Below are 25,576 nucleotides of genomic sequence, written 5' to 3' on the forward strand. Positions count from 1 at the left end.
AGCTCTTTCGACGACCTCACTCTTATTTTGTCTGTCTGATGGTCTTTGGCGTCGCCATTCACTTTCATCTGGCGCGGAGACACTTTTTTGTTCCTTCGTCTGAGCTTTGAAGCTTTCTGAGCCATATTACGTCTTCTATGGCTGAGGTCACAGCCTTCACTGCAGTCTCGTCCTATACCTGATGGGCGACTCGCTACTGAAAGCGCTGGGCCCGTTGGGCCGGACTGGGACAAACATGGACGCCGTGAGCGGAAACGGAAGAGAGTGTGCCCCTTGCGGCGACCCGTTCGCTCGGCACTCGCAACCGGAGGTGCCCCTGTCACTCGGTGACTCGAGGACGGCTTAGCGGTCGGCGTGACCGGCCGTGCGTGCGGCCTCGGAAATGGAAGGAACGAAGAAAAAGAAAAGAAGAGAAAGCAATCGCCCTGAGCGCTGGCGGCTGCCCAGATGAGACTGGCTCGGTAAACACATTCGTCAGGCCCACTGCCTGACGAAGGTTTCGCTGCCTGCGGCGAGCCTCGAAAGACAAACGTGACTCTTTTTTATTTAATGGGAAATAGGGAAATTTAAGCACACATGCGAGATTAATTTCTTTTTAGCCTGCCCTGAGTTAAGCACCATTATCTAAATTACGCACAGCTTACTTCGAATGCTAAAGGATAGTAACTTGGGCGAGTTGGTAGAAATCTATGACGTTTGAGAGACGAGACGACACACACAAAGAAGAAAGGACAGGTCAAAGCACTTTTTCTTTCTTTTAATTATACTTGAATGAATGAATGACTGAATGAATGAATGAATGAATGAATGAATGAATGAATGAATGAATGAATGAATGAATGAATGAATGAATGAATGAATGAATGAATGAATGAATGAATGAATGAATGAATGGGCTCCTCATCGAGAGCGTGCTGTCTCTTGCCGTATGACTCAGGTGAACACGGAAGTGGGCGGACGTCTTTTATTAGAGTTTGGGGAAGAAGAACATCAACGCAGTCGCCGTCGCCTCTTCGCTTCAAAGTACGGCGAGACATACCGGAGTTTCTATTTTTGTTGTTGTTGTTGTTGTTGTCGCGAAAGTACGCCAAGCGTGGAGTCGAGTTTAGGCAAGGTGTCGAAGACACCTCGAACAATACCACTTTCATCTCCTTCTGTCCTGCGTTCCGATCTCGCCACGGACTTGCCCTCCAAGCCTCCAGCACGTTAGCATAGCCAACAGGACAGGGAAACGCCCGTACGCAAAGGAGATGAAGTTTTGGCGGCAATTCGTTTTGGACGCTCATTTTCCATACCGGTTACTCGCTCATTTCACGAGCGAAAATTTCTGCTGAGGCACGCCATGTCATAGACCTTAATGATTACTTTAGGCTGTATGGACTGGGTGCTATTATTTTCTAAGTGCAGCTTATAATAAAGCGGTCAGAAATAATGAGATGTACAAACTTAATACATCGGGTGTGAACGCATACACTGTGCACAACGATCGTATCCAACCATCTAAGGCGCACCCTGATAGGGACGACACTGAAAAAGTCGCACTATAGGTTGTTCCAAGCACGAACTCCAAGCAGTGGCTCTTGTTCCGAAAGAGTACACATTATCTCTGAGTGCCTAGTGTTCACTTTAAAAAAAAAAAAGGAACGAATATTCATTCCAAGAGAAGACACATTATCTCCTTCATTGTGTTGCGCAAGGTAATTTCCTCTAAATGACCCTGCTTTTTTCCTATCAAGCTTTGACCCTCTTTCCCGTAGCTATCAGCTATTACTGCACTTGTGTCGAACGGAAACGTTATCTTTAATTGAAACGCTCTGCGTTCACTCCCGAGCGTCCGCACAGTTTCCTTCGCGAGTAACAAAAAAGAAGAGCCTAATGGGGCAAGTTTAACCCGGTGTAATCTCCATCCGTTAGGAAGGGACTGTCGTCAAAGCAGCCCATGTATACGGCGCCTCCCTAATTATCTAGAGCCCCCCTCCCCGGGGAATACAGCTGCGCGGCGCTAGTTCTTTGTCGCAATCGGCGGCGCCCTCAGGCTGAGCACTTCGCAGTATTAAGGTCACGCCGCGCACCAAGGTTTAATGCCGCTGCTAAACATATGCCTAGGGCGGTTCCCTCAGAACCGAATTCCGGACGTCTGATAGCTTTGGTTACGTTTAGTTCGTACTCGAGTGACTCACGAGGGCAGTATTTTTCTGAAAGGAGAGTAGAATCATTCGAAGGTGTTAGTTTCGCTAGTAAAAAAAGTTGTAGCAAGTTCTTCAGAGTAGCTGGAGGACGCCTAGGGTTGACTCCATTGTACGGTCGGAACGATCGTGAGCGCAACCGTGACAGAAGTGAGTTTACTCCGACCCGGTCCCTCGGCGAAGCACTATCGGGGTTGGTCATGCTCAGGTCAGATGGTCGGTGATTTGTTACTAAGGCTAACGGAAAAAACCTACATATTTCGCTGGGGCCCATTAGGGGCGATCTTGATGCACTGCATGAATACCGCCGTAAGATAGGTGTGTTTATTCCAAGCGGTCACGGGCTGACTCTGTAGTCATGGACACTTCTAACTAACGGGGCGAAGTAAACCTCTCGTTTTTTCGGCTCCCGCGCAGGACAACCAGATGTACCTGCACCTGTTGAAGCTGACGCGGCTGCTGCGCCTGGCGCGGCTCCTGCAGAAGATGGACCGCTACTCGCAGTACAGCGTGGTGGTCCTCACGCTCCTCATGCTCATGTTCACGCTCGTCTCGCACTGGCTCGCCTGTATATGGTTCGTGATCGCCGTACAGGAGATGGAGTCCTACCCGAACAACAACATCAGTGAGTTGCACAACTGAGTTGGTTTGAACGCCTGAGACGTGTTGAGAGCAAAACACGGGGGGGGGGGGGGGGGGGGGGGGGGCACAATGTGGAGGAGACAGGAAACAGCGGCGATTGGAAAGAAAAAAAGTTTTATTTTGAAAGTTGCACTTAAAGAAGCAATAGGGAGAAATTAAAGCGGGTTGCATCGATAGACTACGGTAATCTAACGACAAAGAGACAACTCTCGCTGAAAGCGGAGCTTTCATAAGGGTAAAAAAACAGAAAAAACTTGATACATGTGTCGTCGTCACCGGCCGATTTGGCAAGTACAATGCATCTACATTAAGAGTTCCGCATCGCGGAGGCTATGCTACACCAGCATTCACTTCAAAACTGTGTCAACCAATCGTTCTCGCTGTGGGTGTCTAACATTTCTAAATCCTGTTTTCTCAGCCATAAATTTTTGTATTTTTTATGCTTCCGGACAAACGACAGCATTTCAAAAAAAGCGAAAGAATTATCTCTGAGAACAATAATTAGGTGGCGTTGCCGTCAATGTTCATTTCAGTAGGCTCACCATTCAAAGAAGGGGAGAGAAAAAAAATGAAGAACATGGCTAACAGGCGACAGTTTTCCCGCAAAGATTAACTGCGTCGATACATATAATCTATCCGTCGAACAGAGGTCACTGATAGTGCAATGATGCACTGCACGTGCTCCTTACGCACATCTGCTTGCGTTGCTGTACAGCCTTGCGTTTTTTTTTTGTTTTTTTTTTTCAAAATGTTGCATGCGCTTACCTCTGCAATGCAGAGCAAAAATACTTGTATTAACGCGGCGACCCCTTCGCCCAGTGTAACAGCGCCGGCACCATCCTAGCACACTGCATTGACAGCAATCTTGCACTGCACTGCAGAGATTGCGGGTGCATGCTGCATTTTGAAAAGTGCAGGATTGCATTGCACCTATGACATATCCTCAAAATCTACATCTGTAAACAGCACGTGATGTTAGCGAACCGTTAGTGGCTCCATTCGACAAAGAAATTATGTATCTGGTAGCTAATTGTGTGACAGAAGTATCACCAGCAACCAAATTTGTTCTTTCTTTTCCTTTGTGGGCCTATATAAGCGCATGATATTTAACAAAACTTCCACTGTAAGAGGCGCTGCTGTTTGTCGTATCCTCCGCATCGCTTCCCACCTTTCGCGATTAAAGGTTTGGTTTATGGGGGGTTTAACGTCCCGAAGCAACTAAGGCTATGAGGGACGCCGTAGTGAAGGGCTCCGGAAATTTTGACCACCTGGGGTTCTTTAACGTGCACTGACATCGCACAGCACACGGGCCTCTAGAATTTCGCCTTCATCGAAATTCGGCCGCCGCGGCCAGGATCGAACCCGTGTCTTCCGGGTCAGCAGCCGAGCACCGTAACCACTGAGCCACCGCGGCGGGTGTCTCAGGAGGGAGGACAACTATATTTAATTACTGTTCTCAATAAAAATTTATTTTCCGGCTCTTTCTGACTACTTTCCGCTTGTCAGGTAGCGAAAGTCGCATTTATTGGCGATAAAATTGGATTTAACAATATTCCCACTATTCTATTCGAAATCATGACGTCTTCACCGAAAAAATACGAGTTGCCGCCGTTGTGAAGGGAATGGCGCTGTATACCGCCGTTCACCGCCTGAAAATTGTGTCAACGCTTGCATTTACTTGCGAAAATGGCCTGTGATAGCCTCCCTTTATTTTGTTTTGTTGCCTTTCTTAGGTTACAAAAGTCTCCGTTCTCGGCTGGAGTTTTGTCTTTGTGATTATAACGCTATACCAAATTAGTACAGGTTAATTTAAATTTTTTCTCAATGTCCCTTTAACGTGTCCCAAACCTTCCAGAGTATGCCGTTAAAACCGCCAGTCGCCTTCTCAGTGACGATAGCCCCCATTCATTAAACAAAAAAAAAATATAGGGGTGGGGAGCGGCGGGATCCTTTATTTTATCTTTCAGCTTTTAGCTATTTTTCAAGCTCCTACGATTATCACCATAAAAATGAAATGTGCTTCTCCGTCCAGCTGTAAAAGCTGCGATGTGTGAAATACTGTGATGAGTGCAAGTGCCGGAAAAACCGCAAGTGACGGTTGTTTTGCGTGCTTGCCGAAGAAGGCTAAAAAAAAAAGCGAGAAATAAATACTTCGAGTTTCATATACCCGTCGTGAATGAAGCCAAGAGTGGAAGTAATCAGTATTTTCCCCTCAATAGCTTAGTACAGGCAAAGCGAAGTCTAGAATTGTCTAGAACTTCTCTAGAACTTCCTAGGTAGAGCTTCCCCGTTACTGCTGACATACGAAGCACTGAACACACGTCTCAATGCCCATTTCGGCCAGAGAACCAGCGCGCCTCATTCTGTTTGTTGGTAGTCGTGGGTTTTAAACTGACAGCGACAGGTAAACCCGATCGTTGACGCTCATACAAAAATTGCAATGTACCTACAGTTGCAAATGTCGCACGTAAGGTTATTTCTAGAATTTCTCCTCCAAAGAAATTCAACTGCCGCGGGTTCGATCCCGGCCGCGGCAGTTGAATTTCTTTGGAGGAGAAATTCTAGAGGCCCGTGTACTGTGCGATGTCAGTGCACGTTAAAGAACCCCAGGTGGTCGAAATTTCCGGAGCCCTCCACTACGGCGTCTCTCATAGCCTTAGTCGCTTTGGGACGTTAAACCCCATAAGCCAAACCATAAACCAAACCTGTTTCTCTTGTGAATTTTTAGAACTACGGCACTAGCAGAAGTAAAGATGTTACGCTCCCCCGATGCTTACGTATCGACGAGGCTATACATAAAAGACCAGTTTCAGCCGCAATGAGGCCTTTGTGTCATTTGGTGCATCGCACGTTAATGTCACTTTCGTCACAGAACCGCGACGTAAGCACGTGTAAGCAGATACACTCAGTTAACATTTGCATTTCCGAAGGGAAGTGAAGGACGCTCACCTCATGTTTGGCAGGCATCCATGCAGTTCTGCAGGCAATACCTCGCCCTTCCATCTTTTCACTTTCATGTGAAGTGAAGGTGTTCATATCTAATAATGCGAGCTCTTCGCTAGAGTTTAACCGCATCTCGTCTGGGTGACGCAGGCTGGCTGAACCAGCTGTCAATGAAGCTGCAGTACGACGTTCTGCGGCCACTCGACATGGCGGCCACGTACATCACGGCGCTCTACTTCACCACCAGCTCGCTCACCAGCGTGGGCTTCGGAAACGTCGCGGCCAACACCAACGCCGAAAAGGTGTTCTCCATCCTCACGATGCTCATTGGAGGTGAGTGCATTCACGGGGCTTGCACGCTGCCATTCTGCCGGTCGCATACGTAGTTAGCTCCTACTCCGGATCCAAGCCCAGGAAATCTGGACAAATGTTTCTAGTTTGCACGGCTGCCACCACTAGCAGCGTGGCGCTGAAAACACATTGATTTCCAATGACCGTCGGAAACGGTTAGTGTGAGTGCAGGAAGAATTTTATTGGTCAGATTTCGCAGCGGCGAGGAAAAGTCCGCCACGATAATCACCATGTTCGCGCAGAATCTCTCGTGACTCTCTAGTTTTGTTAGAATTACAAATTTAAAATACCCCCCAAATTGAGTTACGCGGTATTCGCTACTGACGGCCGACAGATGGCGCAAGTTGGTGAACGTCCAGTAAAGTTGGGCACGTGGCTGAACGTGTGTTTTGCATATTTCTTCGGTGCTTAATTGCAGCGCTGATGCACGCCGTGGTGTTTGGGAACGTGACGGCCATCATCCAGCGCATGTACGCGCGGCGGTCGCTGTACCAGACCAAGCTGCGGGACCTGAAGGACTTCTTCCGGCTCCATCAGCTCCCCAAGCAGCTGCGGCAGCGCATGATGGACTTCTTCCAGACCACCTGGTCGCTCAACAACGGCATCGACCCGAGCGACGTGCTGCGCGAGTTCCCCGACGAGCTGCTGGGCGACGTGTCCATGCACCTGCACAAGGAGATCCTCTCGCTGCCCATCTTCGAGCCGGCGCCGCAGGGCTGCCTCAAGCTCCTGTCGCGCCACGTGCGCAGCAACTTCTGCGCGCCCGGCGAGTACCTGGTGCACAAGGGCGACGCGCTCAACTACATCCACCTCGTCTGCAACGGGTCCATGGAGGTGCTTCAGGAGAGCATGGTCGTCGCCATCCTAGGTGTGATGTCGCTCAAATGATGGCCATGATGACTGCGTATGCATGTTTACGAAGGGGAGACGCAAGACGATGTTTCGTCGGCACACTAGAACGCGCATAAGTGGGAAGGGCAATGCTCGAGACAAATTTGGAGGTACTCTACCACCCTATCGTTTACAAGATAGGTGCACATCGTTTGCCAGGCTTAGACATTTAACCTACAACGATGAATGCGCTATTAAGGCGGAAGCCTTTAAGGCCTCATCGTTGTAAGCAGGAGTTGTCGGCAGAAATGTCACTCTTTTCAATTGGTCGAAATGGTCGTGACGTCACAGTGCGCGAATCTCAAACGGGGCCAATTGTCCTTTGGCTAGCAATCATGCAACCAATAAAAGGGATCGTATATTGATGCTCCGAGTAAGTGGGACTGAGTTTAATTAATCGCTTAATTACCCAATTAGCCTAATTAACCTTTCTAGTCAGGCCAGATAAATAAATAAAACCGAGTAGGAAATTGGTCGAGGTCGGGAATCGAACCCCGGTCTCCGGAGTGCGAGACGAGCATGCTAACCCTTCCGCCATGCCAGCTTGTTGGTTTGGAATGAACAAAGTCGCGTCTAGTGAATACGGTGTCTTCGCTCACTCCCATCTTCCTCCCTTCCCGTTACGGCGAGGTTCGGGTGTCCACCGAGGTATGCGAGACAGACACATTTCCTTTTCTCAAAAAACCAATTTACCGACGAGCAAGGCGTAGAACCGAACGGGCGATGGCGTTCTATGGACTCCCTGGCAGCGTTGCAAGACGCTGTCGCGTTCCACTCTTAGAGGCGAAGCTTAACATCTTAACCACACATAGGTGACACAAGCAGCAACACCGCGGTTAAGGCTTTCGCCTCACCGCACTTTAGGTCAACAAAGTGACCCCCTGAATTTTTACAATGAGTCACATTTGCTGCCCATGGGAAGAAAGAAGGTGTATTGGCACTTACTATATACTACGTCTCGAATTCGCTGAACGGAACACAGCTGAATTGATCGGCGGCTCAACGCGGCAATCGTTGCCCCAGGTGGCACGGGCTGTTCGAGAGTTAATAAGATGCCCATCTAAATGGTGCAGCTAAAAGTGCCTGCTGAAATATCCAGTTTTTCATTGGCTATTCTGTCTGGGAGCTAACAAGGAGAAAAAATGGTCTCACTTGCCTTGTTTTAACTCATAAAGCGTCTGGGCTGAAGCAGCAATACACCTCTCGGTCCTTCTGTAACCATAATGCACCATTTGTGGCGTGCGACTTTTTTTTATGTTTTTCTTTTCTGTCCTAATCTGCAAATATCATTCGCCTCTTTTTTCTTCTACTCTTTTATGATTGGGCTTGCCCTCGTTTCTTGTACTGGGTAGCACCAGCAGTGTTCCCGCGTGATTACTTTCCGCTGGCCAATACACCAATGCGCCCCAGCTACGAAATACATTAATGGAGTATAGACGCCTAATTTAGGGGGAATGTTTTAAGGCGGAAGCCTTTAATGTCTCATCATTGTAAGCAGCAGTTGTCGACAGAAAATGTCACGCTTTTCAATTGGTGGAAACGGTCGTGACGTCACAGTGCGCGAATTTCAAACGGGGCCAATTGTACTTTGGCTAGTAAACATGCAAGCAATTGAAGGGATCGTATAGTGATGCTCCAATTAAGTGGGACTGAGCTTAGTGAATTGCTAAATTACCCAATTAGCCTAAATAGCTTTACTACTCAGGCCATATAAATAAATAAAAGAAATTAAGAAATTGGTCGAGCTCAGGAATCGAGCCCCGGTCTTCGGCGTGAGAGGCGAACATGCTATCCACTCCGCCATGCCAGCTTTTTTCTTTATTGCCGGAAAACAATACATGCGCAGGCATAAAAAGTCGCTAGCCAGACTTTGGCTAAGGCGACGGATTAAAACAGTTTCATTTCGATCAATTTGTCCATAACTGCCACCCAGTCCGGTGGCTGAGGTTGACTGCGGAGAACATCTCTCAGAGAAACTACACTTTCTATAAAGTTTTCCCTGACTGGTTTCACATTTGCGTCTGCGTGCCTAGCCGCCATCTGGAAAACCACTCCGCCATGCCAGCTCGATGGTTTGGAATGAACAAAGGCGCGTCTAGTGAATAGGGTGTCTTCACTCACTCTCATCGTCCTCCATTCTCTTCCGGCGAGGTTTAGGTGTCCACCGACAAATGAGAGACAGCTACATTTCATTTCCTCAAAAACCAATTTACCGACGAGCGAGGCGTAGAACCGAATGGGCGATGGCGTTCTATGAACTCCTTGGCAGCATTGCAAGACGCTGTCGCGTTCCACTCTTAGGGGCGAAGCTTATCATCTTAACCACACATCAGTGACCACACTTTAGGTAAAAAAAGTGCCCCCCTGAATTTTGACGGGTGTCCACCGAGATATGTGAGACAGTTACTGCGTAATTTCCTTTCCTCAAATACAATTTTCATTTTCTTCATTACGGCTCCTCTTTATCTATCTTCTTTCACTCCCACTTCCTCCCTTCCTCTACGGTGCGGTTCAGGTGTCCACCGAGATGACAGAGAATTACTGCGCCATTTCCTTTCCTCAAAAAACGTTGCGTTCAAAGGGCAAGGCATCGCGCTGAACTGGTGGTGTTCCGTGGACTCCCTGGCAGCGCTACAACGCGCTGTCGCGTTCCACTCCTAAAGGCGAAGCTTAAGCGTAATTAATTAGCAGTTAATTAGTATTCAGACATTAATTAGTAATTAACCATTAATTAGTGATTTGTCATCACTTAGTAATTAGTAGTCAATTATATGTGACGCCACCGGTGCCACAGAAACAGCGAAGGTGGTGCGGAAAACGCTTCCGCCTCTACCCACTTTAGACAGTCAAAGTGCCCCCTGAATTTTTTCTTCTCTATATTGGTGTAGAAGACACTATATGCATGAATCATCATGTGGTATTCGCCTACGACCGCTAAATAATTTATAATCGATTTTTTCTGTCATGCGGTTTCGGTTTCCGTTTCAACAGCCGAATGATGGCTTTGACGTCAGAGGTTGTATGTCACGTGATGCATGAAAAAACTGCGGTATAATCGCTGCTTCATCGTTTTAATTCACTACAGTGCTGAAGCCAGCCTTCCTCAAGAGCTGTAACGGCAAAGTATGTAGAAGCACCGATTATATGGCAGTTTTTCTTGCCACACTTGACCTATAACCTCTCTGACGTCACAGCCATCGGTCGGCTGTTGAAACCGAAACAAATTACAATTACAAATCTACTCCACCTTGGGGGATTCCCGTAAACATTTGACCAAACCGAAACATCACGGGGAAGAAATTTGATTCTAAATTATTTAGTGGTCGTAGGAGGATACCACGGGTTAATTCGTGTATAATAATGCCTTACGCCTCATTACAAAGAATAAAGCGCGCACCCAAAAGGTTGGTGTCTGTACTCCTTTAAGCTTTCTACTTCTGGCGCTTGAGTAGACTGCTTGCATGCAGGCAAGGGGGACCTTGTGGGCAGCGACATTTCATTGACGGCCGGCACCGAGACCGTCATGAAGTCAAGCAGCGACGTCAAGGCCCTGACCTACTGCGACCTCAAGTGCCTTTTCATCCCGGGCCTGCTCGAAGTGCTCAAGCTGTATCCAGAATTCGCCGAAAGCTTCTGCCACGACATCGTGCACGACCTCACCTACAACCTGAGGGAGGGCTACGAGAATGAGGTGTGCCACCCGTACCCGTCCTTCTACAGTACATACAGCAGTGTCAGGTTGCACAGCTGGCAGTGCACACCGGTTTAAAAAATTCCATACAGACTCCCCGCATGAAGGTTGAAGGTTTATTTCCGCAACTGGGTGTTGCGAGGACAGCCAGGGAAAAAGCTGTATAGACAGCTTGAGAGGTCCTGGCTTCCTCTTACAGTGCAGCATTGACGGCGGCGGAATAGGACATCAAACAAAATGTAAGAAAAAAAAACACGTATGTTCAGTACATAGAATGCCACATGTACGTTCAGTACGTAGTAAATTCTGCTTGTAAAGGAAAAAAGAACTACATTAGGTCAAAGAGCTTATAAAGGCAAACACAGGGAGGAGAAAATAATGGACAGCAAAATTGACAGGTGCACTCAAAATGGTAATAGCAAGAAAAAAAGAACTACACGAACTTTTGGGGCAATTCTTTCAGAAAAATATTGGAGACATCAAGATTCTTGTGGCAGTACAACTGGTTCAGAATTGTCGGTAAGGTATGCTGCAACATTTGTTTGCCATAGTTTGTGCGGCATTTCTTTACATTCCAAGGCTCTGCTTCGCGGATATCATACACAGTTCTGCTTTGCTCTAACCCAGCAAGTGTAAGTAAGGAGTCATCATTTTTCATTGTGGCGAGTTTATATTTATAGCACAGCCTATAGTTATACATTGATTTCATTGGAAAAACGTTGTGTCGATGGAAAAGGCTCGCAGTGTGGAAGAAATACGGCACTTTACATGCAATGCGTATAATACGTTTTTGTAAGACTGTGAGTTTGTTAATATTTTCAGCTGTTGTTGTTGCCCACACCATACATCCATAGTTGGCTATGGAAGAGAACAAAGAGTGATAAAATAACATGTTGACTGACGTAGGAAAATTAAAGCAATGGCGGCGCATGATACCAACTGTTTTGGAAAGTTTCTGAACGACGTAATTAATAGGGTCATTCCACGACATATCTGCTGCAAAGCAAACGCCCAGAGTTTTCACAGACTGCACAAATTCTATTCTGGTATTGTTTAATTCAATTAGAGGAAGTTCAAAGTGTGTGTGACGCGGGTGAAACATGACGGCTGCAGTTTTTCTAGCAGTGAAGCAGTGCCAACGTCACCATGACTCATTCTTAAAGGAACTCTGAGTTCAACACCATCCAGTTTTTTCTCTTGGTAATAATCTGTTCGATGGCTCTTTCTGGCTGTGCTGATTTTTGTAACATCAGGACCGAAAATGACTCCGTGATCACCGTTTGGAAGAAAATGGCGGTGTAGCTTAGCCTCAGAGATCCGCACAACAGAAGAAAAAGAAAACTTTTCATGCACCGCAGTTGGCTTTCGAAAACGGCCGGTGGTGGCCACTTCTGTATTTAATTGTTGTTGTTTTTTTCTCTTCAAGTTTGTGAAAGCGCCGTTTTCAGTGAAAGTTGCGTCTTTGTCAACAGGACGAGATAATCTGTCGGCACGAACCAACTTCAATTTCTCTTCAGTCTTCCTTTTGCATGATGATTATACGTGTTCCATTTCTAATTAGTGGTATTTCTCATGGCTCACTTTCCTCGATATGGCTTCTATTCTGATTGGTGATGAGTGTATACATGGAGATTGGATGATTGTACTCGGGCACACTGGCGGCAGAGCTAGTTCTTAAAGCACCAAAAAGGCAGGAAGCGCGACATAAAAGGCGTCGATGCAGTTCCCGCGATGCAAACCACTCGCAAATGCCAACCGCAGTCACAGGTACTGAATATTTTGACCTCTGTCGAAAGGCAACAGTTGGGAACGCAGTGTGTCATTCCGTTTGAATGGCATGGCAACTTTCTTTCCATCATGCACTCTGTAATTTTATCTGCCTGTATTTTTGTCCCTTTAAGTTCGAAATATTTTGATTGGCCATGAATTGCTTCATAACACAAGGATCCTCCTAACTCAACAATCGGCAGTCTTTATTTTCCTTTCATATTGTGATTTTTTTTATTTTTTTTTGCGTCTCTCATAGCCTTAGTCGCTTTGGGACGTTAAACCCCATACAACCATATTGTGATTTTGATCCATATTAGAGCAGCGGCTTTGTGGTTTGGTTGGGTTTGGTTTATGGGGTTTAACGTCCCAAAGCGACTGAGGCTATGAGAGACGCCGTAGTGGAGGGCTCCGGAAATTTCGACCACCTGGTGTTCTTTAACGCGCACTGACATCGCGCAGGGCTTTGTGCTAACACAAAGCGCAAAGTTGGCACCGTGTTTTAACGTTGGCACTTATAAGAGGGCTGCTTACTGATCTCCCGCGGCGCAGGCGGAGGAGACGAACGGAGTGTGCTCGCTGACTCTGCCGTCGATATCGGAGGACGACGAGGAGACTGGCAGCGACGAGACGGCGCCGGGCTCCCCAGTCTCCAATGGCCAGGAGACTGGCGCCAAGCTCAAGGAGGACTCGTGGGAGCCGCCCGCTGCCACTGTGGCCAGCCGCACGCCTGTGCCGCCGGCGCCTCCCGTGACGAGCCGTGTCGAAGCGGCCCCTTTCGCGAGGCGCACGTCGGCCCTCAGCTCGCCCTTCCGCACGCCCACGTCCGTAGCCATGGAGAAGCTGCGGCCCGTCGCCACATTGCCGCATCTAGGTGCGTGGTATTTGACACTAATGCCCACAGGTCCTCTCCAGACTTGATTAAGAAAGGTGAACACAAACAGCAGGATACGTTGTTGGGCGAGTTGGTTCATGTCGAAGGAAAGGTAAGTGCGCAAAAAGGACAATCACGAGAGAAGAGACAGGACGGGACGACCGCAAACATCACTTGAAGTTTGCGCTCGTCCCGTCCTGTCTCTTCTCTCGTGATCGTCCTTTTTGCGCACTTACCTTCCCGTCGACCAACAGCAAGCTCACCAGAGAGTGCAGTTCTGTCTGGACGACGATACAGTAAACTGGGCTGTAGAGCTTCTGATATTTGTTGTCTGACACCTGCTGTTTGGCGATTCGATTTTGACGGCTGTTGTTTTTTACGTTTCCTATTAATACATGTGCAGTCTTTGTCAAAAGTAACCAGGCTGCATGGTTTTGCTTCTCAGTCGTTTATTTAAACTATTATGTCAGCCCTCAAGCTCTGAATCTCTGTATGGTAAGGAGAACCCCTGTCCTCACCTTCAAAGAACTTCTCGACCCTAGGGAAAGCTGTAAAGGCTCTACTATACAAATGAGAAGCAAACCATGCAGCCTGGTTACTTTTGACAAAGACTGTACCTTCGATAATCAATATTCAGTTGCGAATTAGCGCTTCTCCCAGTGTTATCATCTGTACCTCGTATTACGCGCTATTTTATACCATACAGCGGTAACACTGCTTTGCCTACAGGTTTGTGGGATACTTCGACTTCAGGCTATAAGACTCAAAGAGTCTGAATTCGACGTCGTCGCATGTTCTCAGCAGCCAACCATAAGTATAGTGGTCATATCTGGAACGATTCGTCACTGATGTCTGATTTCATAAAGATAATGACCCCATGGTGACAACAGCTTCCACCTTTTAATAACTTTCCGCATTCTTTCTAAACCAGCCATCCACATGGAGGTTATATGCGCAGGCCTCTCCTTTAGGGAAAGACAGCTCGATGTAAAGCCAGGACAGCAGCTTGGGCATGTTGGTTATTCATTCTTGATGGAACAGCGCAAAACATCGGGACAAGAGACAAGCGCTGTCTTTGTCAAAAGTAACCAGGCTTGTCTCTTGTCCCGATGTTTTGCGCTGTTCCATCAAGAATCGATGTAAAGGACTTGCGGACTAAATCCCCTTTTTGCTCCTTCGTAATATGCTCAAGCAAACTTTTGTGCACTGTTGGGCAGGACCTTGTGCTCCCTGCCTGATGTCGGCGCACTGATGACGCCCTGAAGTCTAGCTGTTTTAAGATTATCAGTATTATTTTTCTGGCGAAATGTCTCCTTGTATATGAGCAGTGGTGCGTATGCGACAAAACCGCATGCCAACTACGGTCGATGATGTGCTCTTTGCTAATGCGACAATTCTTCGAGCGCTTCCCCTGACGCGAGCACGTTCCTTCCGCAGGCCGCTCCGTGGAGCTATTCGAGCTTCGCGACGAGATGGAGCAGCTCCGGGGCAGCGTGGAGCGGTTGGACGCGCAGCTCAAGAGCGTCTCCCAGGACGTGGGCGGCCTGACGCAGGAGCTCCGCGCCAGCGCCCGCCTCCTGCAGCAGCTGTGCAGCGGGTGCGTCCAGCTGGCGGCGCGGTCGCCCGGCACACCGCCACCGGGCGGCGCCCCGCAGCACCCGACGCAGCAGCAACCGCTGGCGTCGCCCAACGGCCTGCAGAGCCCGCCCTTCAGCGCGACGACGCCGCAGTCGCAGCTACGCGTGTCGCACCAGGGCTCGCAGACAGACTGTAGCCTCTTGGAAGAGATGCTCATCAAGATGGCCGACTCGGGCTCGCCTCCTCCGAACTCGGGCTACTCCTCGGGCTCGTCCAACGAGGAGAGGGTCAAGTTCATCATCGGGCATCCGTCGCCACGCCGCTGCATCGCTTCGTCGTCCGAGGACAGTGCCCTGCTCAGTGTGTCCAGGGACCACCTCGTACCGTCGACAACGCTGTCCTCGCGCTCCTGGCAGGTGTCCACCGAGTTCTCCGAGGTGCCGGCGTCGCCAGGAAGGCCCGACCACGTGATTGACGTCGAAGAATCTCTGCGCCGGAGGCTCTCGACGGAACTGTAGCCAGTGTGCGCGTCTCCGATGGTCACTCCCGTCCAGCTCTTCAGTGGAGCCGCTACCCGGCCGCGCACGTGGGCCGCCCCTGCAGACGAGTCCGGCTGACTTGTACAGTTCTTGAGAGATTCAGTGGGGAACAATCAGCAGACCACACCCTAAGATCTCAGCGCTGCACGGCGCAGGAGCCACAGCCCCACGTGGACTGCCGAGTATCTTTCAGTAAGCGGCGACGCTTTATATCTTAGATCGACGTAGGCATGCGCTTCGCTCCAGTCCCACCAAGACAAGAGTGCGACATCGCACGGGTTCCAAGGCATCGCGGAGTTTTCGCGACGTTGCCTCACTGCACTTAGTACCAAGACAACAGCTCATCTTCAGAGGCATCGCAGCTGCTTCCCGCAAGACGAACGCAACGCCGCAGCGCGCTATTGCAATTACTTTGACACCACCAGAGAACGCGTTCCTTTTGAAAAGCCTGACTTTTACTGTTTTTATCGCCGTTACTTTGCTGCTGTGGCTGGCACAGGCCGAACTTGCGCGTCGATGCACCGCCTTCATTTGTGCTGCTTGCGACCTCGAAGGTTTTACTCCGCTCCAACATTAATGGCACGTCACCCGTTCATTTCGCCGCACATCAACAAATGCTTCACGATCGCGATGACAAGACCAGAGCGCAGGGCCTCTCGGGCCCCGCGGTGACTTCAGTGCGCGCGTGCTCTGTGGGTCTCGAGCGCGGCCGACAACCCCGCACACACCTCCTCGGACGCTTGTTCTGCTACGTGCCGCGGTCGCCGCTTTCCGTTGCTGACGCTGCCAGGTGTAGAGCATCGTACCCAATCGCTGTGCTTCGAGCGACGTGCGGCGCGAGCCCCGTGTTCGAAGCCGTGGGCCGCTTGCACCTCGTTTAGACTGCTGCGAAGCCCCAGCTCCATGCATAGCCCTGCTGTACATAGGCGGTAGCGTGAGAGAGAAAAAGACTTCTTCGGACTTGCCTGCTCCGTTCCCTTCTTCCTGCGCATCTGTCGCTTCGACAGGTTCCTGGTCTTCTTTCGCATGTGAAGCAGTGAGGCGTTCTCGGGTAAGCCGGCCGAGCAATGCCGGCGGTCAGCAATATATACTTGGGTTGGTCACAGACGACTGTCGATTTTGTAATATGCAAACCATGTTTTTTTCTCTCTCTCTCTCTCACTCCTCGTGCTTCATACACACATGCTGTTACGAACGTCTGCTCGTGTACTTGTTTGTTTCATGCCGTTACGTTTGACGCAGGTTGCTCCTGGTTTTAAGCAACCGCTTCGGTAAGGTAATGCCCCATCGAACCTGCCAGAAATCGATGCTCTTTAATAGTGTGCGATAACGGCGTAGTGTAACCTTAAAGGGCCACAGCGTCGAGCGTCAATGTTTCTGTTCCCACTTTTCAGGTAAAAATGCAACAGCAACCAATTTTTGCTTTGAGTGACACATGTTGCTATCCAAAGCGGCTTATTTTAAAGGTTACAGCTGCGTTTCCGGCATTAAAATGAGAAATGTTATGTATGCAAATTTCTAAACAACAGCAGCGGCAAAATGCATTTATGAGTGAAATTTCTCAACCATTGTCAACCGAAAGTTAACGTTACCAATGCTATCGCGAGCTTCACATTCATTGGTCTCTATTACAGATCTTTTTGTTAGGTCTCTCAGCCTACCCTAATTATTTGAGCATTCAAAATGATCGGTTATTCAAAAGAGTATAAAACAAGCCTCCCTGGTGGCAACTTCATTGCGTCCGCGCTGAAACCTGAAACACCATCTTTCTAACTCAGCTGGTCGCGTCTGCGTTCTTTCTGATACCCTAAGTATACAGCCAGCTTTTCAGGATAGTTATCTACATCATATAATCTCTTACTTATTTGGTGGCATATAAGGAATTAAGACACTGAAAACAAAGCAAGAAATGTTAACTTCCGCGCTTGTAGGCCCTAATTTTGAATTGCGGCTCTGAAATGGCTACGCCATGCTTGCGATTATGAATGTAAAGAAACAAATGATACGACCATGGTGCTGAACTTAGTCCAGCATATTTTCAACACTATCACTTGAAAATAATCACAGTTTTAATAATCACAAAAATTCTTCCTGGTTGTAAAGGCTTCTGTGTACAAATTAAATTCGTACCACTGAAGTTAATAGCGTTACAGTTTCGTTCGAAAGCCAAAATGCTATTCGGACGGCAGTAAAAGCAGCAATTGGGGATAAAATATTTGTTAAACAACATGTCCGGCAATACCTGCACCGACTGCACGCTATGCGCGTGGCCTCCGTTTCCAAACGTCCTCCAATATAAATAAAAGTTTTCCCGTACTTCCAAACCAACTACGCTAGGAAGGAAGCTGTCGCGCAAGAAAGGAGCCTTTCGCTCTCAGCACTGGTTTTGGAAATTCCCTGTGCACGAAGTGTAGAGCATTAACACAAAACGCCAATGTAAGTTGGCTCATTCATCAACATAATTTATTGCAATAGCCAAATTTTATACTATTACTTCTATTGGTTGGTCTTCCTTTTACACAAACATGTCTGTCCAGTGTCGTCTTCTCTTCCATTACTTTTCGTTTTCACTCATCTATTTCATGACATGGGCGTCACAGAGGACCTAGCAACATAGACATCAGCTTTTTCGTATTGTAGGTACGCGAAGAACATGCTGCTGCCCTCGCCTATATGCTTGAATATTCGGCTCCTCTTGCTGGCTGTATAATGTGAATTATTTTATTAGAGAGTGGTGAGATACAATTTTTCCGACGTTACATTACTGGCTGGTGACAAAATCAGCACATTCTTATTGGGGGCCTAAAAATGATAGGACTTCACACAAGCAAGCGTCCGACCCATCTGGTCATTTTTCGCGACTGATGTACTTTTGACTGGAAAGAACAAAAGGACGAAGTTCAATGACATTTAATAAGTTCTAGCACAACTGCCCGCTTGGCGAGCTTGTTTACATCGTTATTTTTCAGCCATTTACTTTAAAGTTTCATGCAACGAGCCTGCTTGTTACCACGATAAACGGACCACAAAGCAAGAGCAGTGATAAATAATACACGTGCGTAGCTGCAGTCACGAATAATTCAAACAAATAAAGCGTTCTTCAATCCTTTCCTGCAACCAAAATGCTGTTTCTATAGGCGCAAAACAGTCGGGGCAAGCTGCTTGCTTTCTAATATTGGCGTTAGACGACACTAGCGACAGCACGCACTCAAAATAATGGGCGATATTAGAGCACTCTCGTGAGGAGCATGGCTAATGGGGTTCACCGTTTGGCCGTGAACGTACTAGAGCACCATTTTTTAAGTGATGGTGCTATAGCCTGAAAAAGAGCACTTTTATGCGCGATGTAGCGTCTGGCGTCAAATTTTTCAGGCCAAATGTTCAAGGAAATAAAGTTCGCGAGTTGCTTACTAGCAAACTTCACTGATTTATCTTATCAGAACTGTAAACCGGCTTGTAAGGTAAAAGGCCATTGGTAAACCGTCTTGTAAGGTAAAAGGCCGTTGATTCGCGTAGCTGGTTCTGATAGCACAGGTGAACTCTTTTTGGCGGTGGGCTCTGTGGCAGTTATGTAACACCAAATGTGTATTTGGTGCAGTTCTCGATACAGGACGCGACCAGACAATCAAGTATGGGTGCGCACATGGGGCTAGAATTTGGGATTGCGCAAATGCTCAGAAAATGGAGGTCAAAAAAGTCGTAAAGAAGCTCCTTTATTTTCCACTAATCACTCAAGACCAGTTTCACTGAAGAAAACATTTTTTTATTCAAAACCAAATGGGAGAAGGCTGCCGGGCCCAGTTAAGTGTATTAATGCAGGTTGTTACTGTTGATGACAGCAGTACATTATAAATAGAAAAAACGGCTGCTCGAGTCGCTCTTCTCATGCGACGCGCTTAGTTGAACGCCACTGCCGAAATAAATATGGCCATTGAAAATACAACTGCCGCCAATGGTCTCCATATCTTTCGACAATATTAAAAAACCCTGTGCTTTCTTTCTTTTACAATACTAAACTCAAGATTAAACAATTTTTGCGCGATTCATCCATAGGTAACTCCAAAAAAGTACTCCGGAATGTAATGCATTGTACAGAGGGTATGATGTATTGTGCGGACGTCACAAGTTTTGACGCCTACAGACGTAAAAGCCGAGGTTGCTTTAAGTGAAAGAAAAAAAAAACTTCGGCACACTTTAGCTGCTCTTGCTTGAACCCTGCTTGAATTTTTCCTCCAGCTTAATTGCGTTACTCAGCCATTCCAATCGTCCCCAGACGTGTTCGAGACTGAGCTTCGGTGAAATGATCATGACGAGTGGTTTCCTCGCAATTCGTGCACTGTAGACTCAGATAGCAGCGCTTTCCTTTTCCTAGTACTTCTAGCTTTGAGATTAAGAGCAAATAGAAATGCGTTCACTTTATTCCTGAACAGTTTTCATGTAGCGCACCATGCCGCGCGAAGATGGACGGCAAATCGTCGAGCGCCGAAACGGGTTCGGTAAAACTGTGCCTCTTGGGGCTAGGCAGCGGTCACTGAGGATGGTTTCAAACCTCTTTCTCTCGCTTAGGACATTGCTTTCATTATTTACGTATACGCGCGCTATACACTCATCGAACGCAAGATAAAAAAGCCGCCGAAGCAAAGGGCTCGTTTTGTGAATACACAGAGACCGAAGTAGTGAAATAGTGGGTGTCAAAAAGAAACGTCCTCTGTCTCGGCTCGCATGCGGTGCGCAGGCAATTCTAATAAAGCTGTGCGAATACGTAAGGTAGCATTGTCGTGTATAGCCTACGTGCTGCACAATGTATGAAGCGTATCCCAGTCGCCGTACATGTTTGGTGATGCCCGCAATAAGAAGTTGTTGGGTCCTTAAGCTCAGCTATAAGGGCAACTTGAAGCTCCCGTGGAGCCGCTATCCGCCGTGTTGCGGCACGGAACAGCCGCTGTATAACGAGGGCTAAAGGCCACATTAAAACAGGCAGCGGCCAGTGTATGTACACATGTACGTTTGTACATGTAGGAGCGGTGTAGAAGGGAAAACTCTCCTCGCACTCAACATCCAAAATTATTTTACTTCCACGTGATAAACTGAAAGGACATTAAAAGAACCATGCGTCTGTGAGAAAAAAAAAGCATGTCTGTCACTCATAGCTGCAGAATAATGGTCAACGACATGCTAATAAGGTGTTCCCTTTTACACTGTTTCGGACTGTACACCGTGTACGAGCGGCAAGAAAGAAAACCTGCGTGCCTACATGTTGGAAGTTGTTGGAAAGTTTGCAAGATTTCGGACTGGATGCGGGAAATCCTATTTTCGTCGTTACTAACGTTGATTTTATTTATTTCCACCACACAATGTCACCGTATATCTTTCTCGGTAGTCAATTTTCTTTCTTTTCAATTGGAGGATGTCTTCGTCCTTATCCGTTGCCTGTGTACATAGTGTGTCCGTTGTTCTTTGTCATCCGAATACCTTTAAAGTATTCCACGTGGCCCCGCCTCTCACGATCCGAGTCAAGGGCACTTCTTTCATTTCCTGTCCTGTTATTCTCGTCGAGGTTTTACTCTTAGCGTTGTTCTTCCTCTGTCTTCTTTCACTCTGTCATCACAAACGAGCGGCGCGGAAGAAGCACCACAATGCAGACGATTTGTAAGCGTCGGTTAATATTGCGAATAAAACGTTCGAGAAACAATTGCTGAGCCACCTTTCCTCCCTTCCCTTTCACTCGTCTTATTATTTCTGAGTGTGCATGCGCAATGTCTGTGTGCGTGTTCACGTGCTAACAACAGCGTTCATCCGATCAGTTATCCGATAGAGATGAATGCCAGCAAACACTGCCAAAGCTCATCAAATACGCTCACTGATCGTTAAAACCTTTGCGCAGAACTAAGCTTGAGCCGGCAGACATTGGCAGAAAGAGCGTGGATAAAGGAGGAAGGTAAAATATCTAGAGTATGAATTCGAACAAACCGCCTTGTAGTGACCAAACATACGTATTCCTTAAACTTTGCGTAGTTTATACAGTGACCGTAAGCTAAGTGAAACAGAACGAAAACTGGTCGTTTCTTCCGCGCTGAACGAGACTGCGATAGTATTTATCCTTTTATCCCAGTTAGTACCCGAGCAACGCCTCCTGTATTTCAGTGCCAGCCACATCACTCGCTTCGCAACGGGACGCGTTCGGAAGCCTTTGTTCGTTTACTTGTCACGATGTGGCGCCACTAATGGGGAGCGATGGCTTAAGCGCCGAATCTCGGAAAAAAAGAAGAGAAGAAAAATTGCTAGCCCATTTCCCGTAGTATGACGGTAGTGACCGGGTGTTCTTTCACTCTCTCCTTTCTCCACACATGCGGAGCAAGCGGGAAGGCTAACTAATGGGAGAGCGTAAGAAAAGCGAAGTGGAAGAGGGCTTTTTTTTTCCGAAACTGTCTGTCCTGGCTGGCATTGAAATCGAGAGGACTGGATGGGATTGTCGAACTGCGGGTCATGATAGTGATAAGTATGTCTCGTTGTCTCCGCCCAGCGCACTTAATTATTCAGCGCCACTTTTTTCAACCAATCACGCACTGGGCTTCTCTCAATAAAGGGTCGCCTTCTCAGACAACAAAACAAGGAAAGAACAGTAGAGTGCACCTGAAACGTATGCGAGGTTACGGGACACATGGTATCCCTCCAGTGATACGAATGCAGAAGAGGGAAGCAATATTGAAGGATCCTTGATAATTGTTTTTTTTTTCGCTATTACTCACTTTTTTATCACTAAGTGCAGATCCGAAAGAAAACCCGCTAATCCTATCCCTTACCTTGAGAACATGGCTAACGCGTATCGCACCAAGTGCCAGAACGTAGGGTATATGAATCGTGGTAGATGGAAAGGGCAAATTCAGTGGCAACGGACTGATCTGCTACGCAATGACAGTGATTCAAGCTGCACAATGAGAAAGATTAGGCCGGGCATCTGGTCAGGAAGCTAGCAGAAGGAATTTTTTTTCTGAGTTCGAATAATGCTGCCAGGAAAAAGATCAGCAAGGTCACTGATAGCCTGTCGTTAGGGCGAGACACTGTGTGGAAAAGGAATTTCCAGAAAAGAACAGTTAGCGAAAAGAAAAACACCGGCCGTTGCTCTTCGCAATCGTAAAGCAACCTTAGGTTAGTGCCCGCGCTTCTTTGCAGTCAATAAAGGAATGGAAAGATGCTTAACTGGTCGTTTTTGTCCATTAACCTACTTATCTTTCTTTTGACATCCACGTCCTGTCATTCATGTTGCCACTCTGTCTTCTGCATCATGCACGGAAGTGGAAACCGATCACATGCTTTTGAAGACTTGAATGACGTCTCTAGAGAAGCACTTCCAAAGCAACCATTGATATCAGCTGCAACGTCATGATCAGTTGCAGAGCAGCGCACCAATCTGCACTCACAGGAAAGCCAAATAATACAGGATATTCTCTCGGATTAAACTTCATATTGTAACGGAAAAAGGGCGACAGGTCGCTAACCAGCAGAATGCAGCAGCCAGGCAGCCAGCGCGAGACACTTCAACGTCTTCGAAGACACTTCAGCGCCACCTGAGAACACCAGGTGGCAATATTCAGAATTAGGAGATTATGAATAAAAGGGAATACCACTGAGAAGGCCTACACACTGCTTGAAGGAAGGGTGTAGGGTGCATGTTTCATTTGCCGTTTGGCGTGGGCGATAGAAGCAGACAAAATAGTTTAAAAATTGCTTGACAAAACGCCGTGATAGTCGTAACACAATAAAAGCATATCGGGTTTGTTACGCTAGAATCAGTAGCTTGGTGACATGGTTTAGGAATTCGGTATGAATGAACTCTGTGCTGCGGCGACACGAAAAAAAAAAATCACACACTTGCACAGCCCACCGAGGGAAGGATTAAGTGCTGATTCTTGGGGACATCTACTCCCAGTCCTACGTAACCATGGTGGTCTAGCCCCACCTGTATCGCATGGCCACTGAAAGATTGTGGAAGCATCCCACTCATCGGTTAGCACAACGCTCGCGACCCACACTCACTCGGGCAACACTTATTCTCTAGCATGTGAACAGTGAAGTCTCAGTCACGAGACACCACGAATTTGGAGGCGATGCGGTGCGCACTATAAGAATTCCGATCTCCTTCTATCACGTCAAGAGGAGCTGCACGCAAAAGGCACACATCCCACCATTTAACTCAAAGAGCAGCGGGACACAGCAATTCAGATTTTCCGGTTGACTTGGCCACATTAATGCGCAGTGTCTTCTAAAACAGCTTCCCTTGGTGTGCCCTGTTTCTTTATTGTGTAGATGTCATATTTAAATTTATAATAACAGATCAGTGGGCCTTGAAGAAAGAAAAAAGGTAAAGGAGTTAATAGTGTCACTTGAAACTGAGGCCAGAATATTTCTTTTTGTTGCTCCGATCCACAATACTAAAGTCTGTCGAGCAGCAACATGGTCGATCTTCCAGCACTTCATGTTCGGTCAGCAAATATGGCGCGGGTTTCGATGTCGCCAGCATGCAAACATTGATTGGCATTTTTGTATAAAATTCATCAAATATGCTCGTTCACATCAGGCGGCGTCTTTTGCGATCACGCATTTAAGTGAATGCATTGAAGAAGCTAAACTGAGTTGAGCACCGGAATGGCACAGGGATATTTCTTCTTATGGAAATGTTTCCAGCGCTAGTAGTGCAGTTTGGTACGTGGCATTTTAAGTTTTTGACCGCACAAAGATGGCGGTTCGCACCAAACACTAAAGCACCAGAGACACATGGCCCGTGTTGCCTGCTATGGACGAATTAATAAATTTGTATTGTGCGGCAAGAAATCATGAATGGTATTCCTTAGTCTCAGGGCCCCATTAGAGACGGCTACCTGTCTCGCCCGTCGGTTCAGTGCTTTCTCATTCTCCGGGCGTGAGCTTGTAAGCATTCCCTCCCACTAGTCAACTGTGGAGTTCTTTGTTATTATTCTAGTTCTTTTGGCATGCCCGCAACATATGGCAGAGATCAGAGTATATCTTAAGAAATGGATATTTATCTGAGTATAATTTCATTTCATTTCATTTCATTTTATTGCCTTAAAGGCCCCTTAAAAGAGATGTTACATAAGGGGTGGCAAGAATAAAAGCACAAATTCACAATAACAGGAAAGGTTCTACATTATCAGTGAAAATACTTGGGCAAGTGATGATGGCAACGTTGTTTGGAAGGCCGTTTTCCAGTCTGCGGCTGCACGAGGAGGCGGTGAGATATGCGTGCGGGTGGAAGAATATAAGGTGCGAGGTGCATAGAGCTGTGGAAGAATTTGTGAAATAAAGACATGCTGGCAATGCGACGGCGGAGCGATAAGGGTGATAATCCGGATGCTGTTTTTAAGGACGAAACACTGATGTCATACGAGTAGGATGAATGAATTAAACGAGCAGCGCGATTCTGAGCAGATTAGAGGGCATTGATGAGATATGCTTGATGAGGATTCCAGATGGGCGACGCAAATTCTAGTTTGGACCTGACGAATGATTTATAAGCTAATAGTGGTTTATGGTTTATGGGGTTTAACGTCCCAAAGCGACTAAGGCTATGAGAGACGCCGTAGTGGAGGGCTCCGGAAATTTCGACCACCTGGGGTTCTTTAACGTGCACTGACATCGCACAGTACACGGGCCTAGTTGGATTCCCTCTTGATCTCGTAGAGGGAAATTTAGTTAATGATGATTGTTGTAGGATTCTTGACGTCTTGCAGATTCGTTTTGCTCAATCACGTTGCAAGAGGACACTTTAGGAGAGGTTAACTTTTTATAACAAATAAAAGCACAAAGGAGGATACAAGCAAGGAGAAAACATATTTACAATTGACTGGCTCGCAGTTCTAGGTGACGAAACCAGCCCTCGGTCCCGCCGAAGCAGCGGGTTTTAAATCCTATGTCCCCGCCCTCGGTGGGAGAATAACCAATCAAGTACTATACAAACATCCACCCAATAACTTATTGGGGAAAGTAAAATACCACCAATCAGCAATTGGGGAAAGAATAACACAACCAATGAATGATTGGGGAAAGAAGGAAACTCATCGCGACACTGTACACATATGCACACTTTCCACCATCA

At 47.3% G+C, this 25,576-nt stretch overlaps 1 protein-coding gene across 3 annotated transcripts in view; it reads left to right on the top strand.

Moving 5' to 3' along the window:
* Elk (Eag-like K[+] channel) overlaps positions 1 to 21,154 on the top strand; it is a 318,564-nt gene extending 297,410 nt beyond the window's left edge. For all 3 annotated transcript variants that reach the window (XM_089543496.1, XM_089543499.1, XM_089543497.1), the window contains 6 exons: positions 2,604 to 2,811; positions 5,922 to 6,104; positions 6,541 to 6,990; positions 10,481 to 10,704; positions 13,024 to 13,345; positions 14,783 to 21,154. In XM_089543496.1, coding sequence (XP_089399622.1) covers positions 2,604 to 2,811; positions 5,922 to 6,104; positions 6,541 to 6,990; positions 10,481 to 10,704; positions 13,024 to 13,345; positions 14,783 to 15,441 — 2,046 coding nt within the window. In that variant the 3' untranslated portion in view covers positions 15,442 to 21,154. The remainder of the gene's footprint in view (positions 1 to 2,603; positions 2,812 to 5,921; positions 6,105 to 6,540; positions 6,991 to 10,480; positions 10,705 to 13,023; positions 13,346 to 14,782) is intronic.
* The last annotated feature ends 4,422 nt before the right edge of the window (positions 21,155 to 25,576 follow it).

The sequence above is a fragment of the Amblyomma mixtum genome, chromosome 5 (genome assembly GCF_055824585.1).
Source record: "Amblyomma mixtum isolate Tamu chromosome 5, ASM5582458v1, whole genome shotgun sequence".
Taxonomy (NCBI): Eukaryota; Metazoa; Arthropoda; class Arachnida; order Ixodida; family Ixodidae; genus Amblyomma; species Amblyomma mixtum.